Genomic DNA, 10,392 nt, shown 5'->3' on the forward strand with positions numbered 1-10,392 from the left:
AAAGCCTCGAACCACCCAGCGAGCTTTGTAGTGCTCGAGAGTCCCGTCGGGGCAAGTCTTATGCCGAAAGACCCACTTGCACGTGATGATGTTGGCACGAGGTGGCCAAGGGACAAGCTGCCATGTGCGGTTCCGTTGGAGCGCATAGAACTCTTCATGCATCGCAGCGAGCCAATGAGGGTCCCGAAGGGCGGCTCGAGCTGACGATGGGAGAGGGGACGGCTCGGAGACGGAAGCGGCGAGAAGATACTCATCGCTAGTGTACCACGTACTCGGGCGGAAGGTACCAGCCCGAGAGCGAGTCATCGGGCGGAGCAGCGAGTCCGGGGCGACGGGCGAGGACGAAGAAGAGCCCGCTGCCACTGATGCCGCGGGTGAGACCGCGGGTGAGGCCGCCGCGGGCGAGGCCTCCACGGGCGAAGCCGCTGGCGAGGGCGCGGGGAAGGCCGCTGCGGGCGAGGCCGCCGGCGAGGGCGCGGGGGGCGCCAAGGAGGCCCGCACCGATGGTGGCGCAGGGGGCGTCGCAGGCGCCGGGAGGGGTGCAGCCCCTAAGGAAACCGACCGGGGAGGAACTCGACCCGGGGCACGGGGGGCACCCTCAAAGCCAGGAGGCGGCCCGAGAGAAGCGCCCGAGCGGCCGTCACCAGGAGCGGGCAAAGCTGCAACATCCGAAGGTACCTGCTGAAACGGAAAAACCATGTCATCAAAGTAAACGTGTCGGGAAGTGATGACCCGATGTGAGATAGGATCATAGCAGCGGTAGCCTTTGGTGATGGGGGGATAGCCAAGAAAAATACAGGCCACGGACCGTGGTGCGAGCTTATGAGAAGTAGTGGAAGCGATGCTAGGGTAGCACAAGCAACCGAAAATGCGAAGCTCGGTGTAGGAAGGTGGCGTGCCGAACAAAAGATGATGAGGAGCAAAATTCCCGCGAGTGCGACAGGGACGGATGTTGGGGAGTAGTGATGCGGTGGCGAGCGCGTCAGGCCAGAAACATGGTGGCACGTTGGCGTGAAAGAGGAGGGTGCGAACACAGTCATTAAGAGTGTGAAGCACGCGCTCAGCGCGGCCATTTTTTTGTGAAGTGTACGGGCAAGTGAGACGAAAAATCGTGTCGTGTGTGGCGAGAAGGTTGCGGATTGCAAGATTATCGAACTCCTTCCCGTTGTCTGTTTGCAACGCATGAATGGGGCGACCAAACTACGTGGAGACATAGGAGTAGAATGCGGTGAGAGTGGCAACAGAATCCGACTTTCGCCGCAATGGGAAGGTCCACACATAGTGCGAAAAATCATCAAGGATAACAAGATAATAGAGATAAGCCGTGTTACTTGCAACAAGAGAGGTCCAAACATCACTATGAATTAACTCAAATGGGTATGAAGCAATATGCGAGGAAGTGCTAAAGGGTAAACGAGTATGTTTGCCGAGACGACAAGCATGACAAGTGTGATCGTCGATCTTATTACACGTGAATGAAAAACTGCGAAGAATATGACGAAGGGTGGCAGGGTTGGGATGACCACGACGAGCATGCCAAAGGTCCATTCCAGCGGAAAGCGCCATGGGTGCAGCGATGGAGGATGTGGAGGAGTGGACCGGGTAGAGATCGTCGGGGCTGTCACATCGGTGGAGCACCATCCGGGTACGGGCATCCTTAACAGAAAAGCCAAACATGTCAAATTCAATGGTGACAGGATTTTCACGTGTAAGAGAACGAACAGAAACAAGATTTTTAATGATGTCAGGTGAAACGAGGACGGTAGAAAGATGTAATGGAACGGAGTTAGAAGGAAAAGCAGCATGGCCGACATGAGTGATGGGCATGGAAGAACCGTCGCCCACGGTAATGCGAGCAGCGGTGTGAACAGGGTGAGCGGTAAGAAGGTTACCGGGGTTGGCGGCCATGTGAGCCGTGGCTCCGGTGTCCATGTACCAGTCGCCACCGCCGGTGTACTGCTGTGGCGTGGGGGCGGTGTGGATGGCCGCTAGCAGCGCGGGGTCCCATGGTGCCGGCGGGAGGGCCGGGGCCGACGGCAGAGGCTGTGGCGGCGGCGCCATGAGCCCACCGGCCGGAGGCTGCCCATAGGCCGCCGAGGGGCCGTAGAGCGGTGCCGGCGGATACGCCTGAGGGGTCGCGTACAGAGCCTGATGAGGGGCCAGGCGGGTGCCAAAAACACCGGGGACGGGGGCGCACGGTATGGGCATGTAGTATGCGTGAACAACCCCCGTCCAGGGGTTCTGGCCGGCCTGCCAGGGCGCCGGCGGGAGCGGGTGCTGCGGCTGGCGCGGCGCCCCGCCATGGGCAGCTGGCGGCTGCTGCTGCTGCTTGCGGCCACCTCGGCCGCGACGCCCGCCCCGGCGCTGCTGCTGCCCGGCGGGGGGTGGCGGCGGCGGCGGCGCGGGATATGGGAACCCGGGCGGCGGCTGCACGTGGAGGGGCCCCTAGGCGGGCCGTGGCGGGGGAGCCGAAGCGGTGGGCGGCACACCGCCGCGGGTTCTGGCGATGAGAGCCGTATGGGTGGCCCGGGCGCGCGACATCCGCATCCTCTTCTCCTCCAGCTTCAGGTACGCGACGACCTTGGGGAAGGTCGGGTTGGTGATGAGAGGGATGTTGGAGGCGGCGTTCCCGAAGTCTTCGTTCAGGCCGGCGATGAGAGTGCTGAGGAGGAGCTCGTCGGAGACCTTCTCGCCGAGGTCACGGAGCTCGTCGACAAGCTTCTTGAGGCGCATGCAATAATCGTCGACCAACGAGTCAAGCTGCTGGCACCCAAAAACTCGTCGTGCAAGAAAACCTTGCGTTGGAGCGCGTTGTCGGTGAAGAGGCCGTTGAGCTTAGTCCAAACGGCGTGAGCGTCATCATCGGCGGAGACCACCGTGTGGAAGAGGTCCTTCGAGATGGTGGTGTAGAACCAGCGGATAAGAGTGGCGTCGATGGACGTCCACTCCTCATCGTCCTCCATGAAGCAGGAGTCCACGGAGCCATCGATGTGATCCCGGAGATTGTACTACGGAACACAAGGGAGAAGTACGTCTTCCAGGCATAGTAGGTGGAGGTGAGTTGATCAAGGACGATGTGAACCCGAGCGAGGATATTGAGATCACGGATGACGACGGGATCGGGGCCGTCGAAGGGGTTGGTGCGGCGGCTGTGGGTGGTACCGGTGGAACCGGGGAAGGCCATGGCCGAGAGGGGAGGGCGGCGGCGCGTGGTGAAGCGGCGCGGCGGGAGGGATGGCGGCGCGGCGCGGGTGACGGCGCTGCGGGTTGCGGGCGGAAGCGCGAGGCGGCGGCGGCACACAGGGGGCGGCGGCGCGGCGGCGAGGAGACGCCGCGGCGGCGGCAGGAGTTAGGGTTAGGATCGTAGGTATGATACCATGTTGGAAACGAATGTTTTAGCAATGCAACTCGATATATTGATCGGCGCATAGCGCACGTATATATGAAGTACAAGATGTGCCATAACCTCAACTATACAATGACTAGGAGGTGGGCCGGACTATACAATATACATGCACAAACCATATATTCAACAAGAGGGACTAGCCACAGTGACCGAGAGGACGAGATCGTCCACCATGAAGGCATGCAGGCGTGCGGTGGGGGGCAGAATAAGAGCGACGAGAGGGCAAACATGCCGGCGGCGGAGAAACAAGGCGCCGCCGACGGCGGAGTCACCCATACGACCCTCGGCGGGGAGAGGGAAGGGAAGGAAACGGGGTCAAAGACGACCCCGGAGCAAAACTTGGAGAAGGCACGGGCATGGAACGCAATACCTGGAGACGGGATCACGACGATGACAGACGACTTGCTACTAGCGCGTTTGGCTCCACGGACGGCGGCAAGGCGGCGCCCAGGGAGCGGATGAGACGGGGGGCTAGCAACGGTGCGGCGCTGGATTTTTGGTGACTAGTAGTGTCTATTCCAGTGTATGAAATAATCAATTCAAATGTGTATATACTCTATGTTGGCACAAAAAAGATTGTAGTAATTGACGATAAACGTCAAAATGGCATAGTATCTACTGCTTCTACGCACACACAATTTGACTATGTAGTATGCTCGCCACAATGTTGCAGGGTGTCAACTGCCTAGTTGTTTGAAAAGTACAAATCATCTTAAATATACGAAATTAAACATGAAGATTAATCCACTAGCAACATAAATCTTATGGATATAGCTAAACTATGCTTTAGACTTTACTAGCAAACATGCCCGTGCGTTGCAACAGGGGATACACTGTATGTGACTCTGAAAACGGGCAAGGAAGAAAATAAAAAAGTTTTTTCATAAATTCAAAATTTACAAAAAATGTTCATAACTACAAAAAGGAATAAATTTTGGAAAATTTGTTTGATATTCAAATTTTTGTTCATGATTTCAAAATTTGTTCACATTTTAAAAAATCAAATTTAAAATAAGTTCAAATTTCCAAATTCCAAAAAAGTTTGAAATTACAAATTTTGTTCATCCTTTCAAAAATTGTTCACATTTCAAAAAAGTTAACTGTACTGAACAAAAATGTTCATTCTGTATAAAAAATGTTCATCTTGTATAGAATTTTTGTTCAGCATGCATTTGAAAAAACTATATCATACATTATAAAAATGTTCAGTGTATATTTGAATATTGTTCACTGTATACTAAGAAATTTTCAGTGTGTATTTTAAAATTTTTGTTCACAGTTCCAAATAGTTGTTTGTAATTCTGTTTTCATAAATGTTGACATCTTAGAAAAAATTGTTTGCGTTTTCCAATTTTTGTTCACTTTTTAAAAAACTATTCATTGTATAATTATCATTTTGAAAAAAATCATGATTTTAAATATTTGTTCGAATTTCTGAATACATTTTGTTCACATTTTCTTCAAAGAAATATTGAATAACAGATCTGCTGCTGTCGTTATACTTTAAACTTAGTGTTATTACTTCTTAGTCATCCTCTAGTTAAAACTGGCCCTAAAAACAAAACTGCATCGATCGCTGATCGATAAAACTGTCGTTCGATGGCCCTAAAAACAAAACTGCTTCGATCGCTGATCGATAAAACTGACGTTCGATGGCTGAGCTCGACGTACACCAAGGGACGTAAAGAAAAAGACTTTGACCAAAAAAAAGTGGAGAAGCGAGCCTGGCTGCATCCTCCTCCTCTAGTGAACCGAACGATAGAAGTATCTGGGATATTATTTGGAAGGCCAAGGTTCCCGGAAAAGTGAGGATCTTCGGCTGGCGGGTGGCCACAGACACGCTTGCAACAAAGGAAAATAAATGGAAGCGCACATTGGAAACTGATAGCATTTGCAAGATATGTGGTAGCACCGAAGAAACAGAATTTCATGCGGTTATTGCATGCACAAAGAGCAGGGCTTTGAGATCAAAGGTAAGAGAAGTTTGGGACATCCCTGAGGAATATTGCTTTCGGGACTCCGGAAAGGACTGGCTGCAGAATCTGTTGGCGCCATGCAATTCTGAAATGCGTACAAAAGTGCTGCTGCTGTTGTGGCGTTGTTGGCATTTGAGGAACAATTGCGTCTTCAGTGACGGGAAAGAAACAATCGCACACTCAGTCGTATTCCTTGAACAGTATGTTGCTGAAACAGGGGAGACCACGTTGTGCTTGCAAACCTCAGACTCTGGGAAAACGCCATTGGGGCAGAGCAGTAGCAGTAGCAAGGACAGTGGCCACCAATCTGCATCGGACATGCTTCAGAGGGACCATATGGAGTCAAACTCAACGTTTCCATGCCGATGGATTCCACCTGAGGATGGATGGACTAAAATAAATTGCGATGCAGGTTTTGTACCTGGTACTGGGGAGAGCCCGGCGGGCATCATTGCTAGAGACCACAGAGGTTTTCCTTTCTTCTCACAGACACATCGTATGGGTTACAGCAACAGTGTAGAGGTGGCGGAGGCGCATGCAATACTGATTGGAGTGAAATCATTCGCTGCCTTGTTCAGGGGACTGGTGATTGTTGAAACTGATTGTGCTGCGCTGGCCACGGAACTTATGTCTGATAAAGTGATCAGATCAGAGGCTTTCCCCTTCATTTGGGATATAAAGGAGAACCTGAAAGTCTTTGCTGCCCACAGAGTTAATTGGGTCAAGAGAGATCAGAACAAAGTTGCCCACAAGCTGGCAGCACATGCAACTTTGAACGGAGACCACTTCTGGCTCGCTAGGGTTCCGGGAGTGATTAGCACGGATGTTGTGAAAGAATACCATCAGCTCTCCTGAGTGATTTTTCACTCTGTACCTCAAAAAAAAGTGGAGATATAATCCTCCCTTTAATATTAGGTAGAGAATTGGAGAGTCTCTACCTAAACTAGTGGCTACATCGATTAGAATACCCTATGTTCATGTGGTGCACTCTATTGCTTCGTGGTGTAGATTTAATTATGTATGGACTTCATTTTTTGTTATCTTGACTTGACTCCTTGCCGTAATGGCCTACTTGACTTGACTTGACTTCATTATTGCTCTCTCATTTCTTGGTCAGTAGTACGGTCTTTTTATACTAGTATACAAAGCCAGTCCACAGCACTCTCATTTCTTGCCATCTGGTAGTAACTAGTACTCCCTTCATTCCACAATGTAGTGCTTCCTCTATCCCCGTGCTTCAACTTTGACCATAAATTTAACTACCAAGACCGATTGTGGCGGGAGCAAAAATTATATCAGTGAATTCGTATTCGGAAGAAATATTCAATTATATTTTTTTTCTCCCGCCGCAGTTGGTCTCGTTGGTTAAATTTATGGTTAAAGTTGGACCTCGAGAAGCGCGGGTGCACTATATTTTGGAATGGAGGGAGTACCACACTCTATCACGCACTGCACACGCATGTGGTGTGACTGGAACCACAACCCACCACATGCATCGGCAAGGAGGTCGAGAACAAGCTCTCCAATGTAGCGGTGCACAAACGCGGCGCACAAAGCTAAATCACCATCACCATCTGGGGAGTTCATTTTGTGCTTGTGACAAGGTCAAAAGGCCCCCGTAAAGCTATGCCCTAAATCATCATGACTCTCTCTCTCTCTCTCTCTTTCTCTCTATGTGTGTGTGGGGGGGGGGTACGAGATGCCTATGAATGGCAGTGATGTGGATGCTTGATTGGTGGATGGAGGGCAAGTGTGAGTTTTGTGTGTGCGCGCGCTCGCGCGTGTGTTGGTACGAGATGGCTAGAAATGGGTAATCACCTCTAGCCATTCTCAAACACGGATGACGTTCCGGAAGGCCCGGGCCAATCCCGGCTTGGCAGACTCTCTGTGTGTGTGTGGGGGGGGGGAGTACGAGATGCCTATGAATGGCAGTGATGTGGATGATTGATTGGTGGATGGAGGGCAAGTGTGAGTTGTGTGTGTGCGCGCGCTCGCGCGTGTGTTGGTACGAGATGGCTAGAAATGGGTAATCGCCTCTAGCCATTCTCAAACACGGATGACGTTCCGGAGGGCCCAGGCCAATCCCGGCTTGGCAGAGACCCGCTCCACCTCTTCCTCTGACAATCGTGCAAAGAAGTCGTAGACGAGGGTTCGATACAACCGCCGGAGTTGTGGCTCGCCGAGGGTCGTCGTCATTGACGGCGGGAAGGACTGGTGCCATGCTCTATGACAGTGGCAGGGCTCCATGGGGGCCAAAGGGGTGCATTCCCCCCCTCCCCTACCCTAGAAAAATCTTAAGTGTGCCCCTAATTATTAGGCTTAAAGGTATCTCAGGGTTCATGCATAATTTATCTTTTTTGCCCCCTCAACAATCTTCATCAAGCTCCGCCGAGCATCGGCTCCATGCCTTGTGTTAGAATTAATGGGCTAGGCCCATAGCAATTTCTGAAATCTCAAAGCCCATGTGTAAAATGGCAAGTGGTGGTGCTAAGTTTAGTCCCACCTTGGAAGTTGAAGAAGAGTTGGACCTCTTTATATAGTGGGTTCTCTCTACCACTCTAAGTGATGTGTGAGAAGAGAAAGGGAAAACCACACGCGCGCGCTCGCTCGCCTCGCCTGGGCGGGGCGGGGCGGGGCGGGGCGGGGCGGGGCGGCGCGTACATGCGACATGCGCGTGAATGGTCCGCCGAAATCCGGTCCGTCTCCTTGCAGGAGCGCAGCTTCCTTTTGCCGTTTTATTTTTATGTCTTGGCAGACAAGTTTCTTTTGATTTCTTGTCCGGTAAGTATACGAATTAGAAACCGAGTCGGTTTGGGATTGTGGTCGCGACACAATACCGCCTCTGGTCCTAATATATATACAGCTACCGGTTGCGGCCAGAGACACACCGAAAAACACCTAGGGTTTTGCCTCATCTCACAACTTGCGCCGCCATCGTAGTCTACTCCATCCCAAACGCCGGCGTGCATCGGCGCGTGGGAGAGCAGGTCTCCGGAACCTTTCATCTTTGCGATCCTGCACCGGGAGAGGACGAATTAGGTTTTTGGGAAGCGTTGTGCGCGACTGCTCAAATTCGTCATCATGGGTCGTCTTCCGTCCAAGTCGGGCGGTGCTACTCATCGTCGTATTCATCGCCGTCAGCAGCAGATCGTCGCCAACATCGTCATCAACACTATCGCACCCATAATAGCTAACGATCAGTACGTCCAACATCCTCTGTTCATGTCTGCTTCTACAGCTACTGTTACGTGTTTGCTGCTGTTATGCATGTCTTGCTGTTCTTCTAGTTTGCTAGATTGTTGCATGCTAGTATCTCTTCTAGTCATGAATTATTCACTGGAATTAATAATGAACTTGCCTAATTTTCCAACAATCCAAAAACCTAATTGTAGGCAATTTCCTGAGTTAACTATGGCTGGATTCGCTGATGCACTGAGGCCGGATAAGTTTACCGGTGTGCACTTTAAGAGGTGGCAGGTGAAGACCACGCTCTGGCTTACTGCTCTGAAAGTTTTCCACGCTAGTGTTGGTGCTCCAGAGGGAATGACCGACGAAGATCGGAGAAAATTCCAGGAAGCCAATACTATGTTTGTGGGATGCATTCTGAGTGTTCTTGCTGACCGTCTGTGTGATGTGTACATGCACATAAACGACGGAAAAATTTTGTGGGATGCACTGAATGCAAAATTCGGTGCAACAGATGCAGGCAGTGAACTGTACATCATGGAGAGTTTTCATGACTACAAGATGGAGAATAACCGTTCTGTGGTTGAACAAGCTCATGAGATACAGTGCATTGTGAAGGAACTTGAACTCCTTAAGTGTGTTCTACCCGACAAATTCGTGGCTGGGTGCATGATTGCAAAGTTGCCTCCTTCATGGAGGAATTTCGCCACAACTCTGAAGCATAAGAGACAGGAGATATCAGTTGAAAATCTGATTGCATCTCTTGATGTTGAAGAAAAAGCTCGGGCTAAAGATACCACTGAAAAAGGAGGTGAGGTTCAGCCTACTGCTAACATGGTGCAGAGGTACCCACAGAACAAGAACAAAGGGAAGAACAAACCTGTTTCCAACAAGCCTACCAAGACTACTACCTTCAAGAAGAAGAAGTTCAACAAGGCTGAGCTAGAGTGCTACGCCTGTGGGAAGCCTGGACACTTTTCCAAGGAATGCCCTGAACGTGCAGACCGCAGAGGGAAAACAAGCTCCAAGACTGTCAACATGGTGACCGCTAGCAATACTGATGGGTATGGTAATTTACCTATTGTGCTTTCAGTATTTCAATCATCTTCGTGGTGGATTGATTCGGGTGCTAACGTTCATGTGTGTGCTGACATCTCCCTGTTTACTTCGTATCAGGTCGCAAGGGATTCTTCCGTCCTAATGGGGAATGGGTCACATGCTTCTGTTCGTGGCATTGGCACGGTGGATCTGAAGTTTACTTCGGGAAAGATCGTGCAACTAAGGAACGTGCAGCATGTCCCTACTATGAACAAGAATCTAGTTAGCGGCTCCCTTCTATGTCGAGATGGATTTAAAGTAGTTTTAGAGTCCAATAAAGTAATCGTGTCAAGATTTGGACAATTTATAGGAAAAGGCTATGAGTGCGGAGGCTTGTTCCGCTTTTCTCTTTCAGATTTTTGCAATAAGTCAATAAACCAAATTTGTGCTAGTGTTAATGATGATGCAAGTATTTGGCACTCTCGTTTATGTCATATTAATTTTGGTTTAATGTCTCGGCTATCCAGCATGAGTTTAATTCCGAACTTCACAGTTGCCAAAGGTTCTAAGTGCCATAGTTGTGTGCAATCTAAGCAACCTCGAAAGCCTCATAAGGCTGCCGAGGAGAGAAACTTGGCACCTCTAGAACTCATACATTCTGATCTTTGTGAGATGAATGGTGTGTTGACAAAAGGTGGAAAGAGATATTTCATGACTTTGATTGATGATGCGACTAGATTTTGCTATGTTTATTTGTTGCAAACTAAAGATGAAGCATTAGACTAC

The 10,392-nt window shown here is 50.5% G+C and overlaps 1 protein-coding gene across 1 annotated transcript; it reads right to left on the reverse strand.

Moving 5' to 3' along the window:
• Positions 1-256: 256 nt before the first annotated feature.
• Positions 257-2,963, reverse strand: LOC147977324 (uncharacterized). The gene is made up of 4 exons (XM_087521129.1): positions 2,796-2,963; positions 2,515-2,718; positions 1,538-2,427; positions 257-548 (listed from the first exon to the last, which is right to left on the reverse strand). The coding sequence occupies exons 1-4, from the start codon at positions 2,961-2,963 to the stop codon at positions 257-259; spliced, it is 1,554 nt and encodes a 517-aa protein (XP_087377255.1).
• Positions 2,964-10,392: the final 7,429 nt, after the last annotated feature.

Source organism: Triticum urartu, chromosome 4A (assembly GCF_056163025.1).
Source record: "Triticum urartu cultivar PI428250 chromosome 4A, HENAU_Tu73, whole genome shotgun sequence".
Classification (NCBI taxonomy): domain Eukaryota; kingdom Viridiplantae; phylum Streptophyta; class Magnoliopsida; order Poales; family Poaceae; genus Triticum; species Triticum urartu.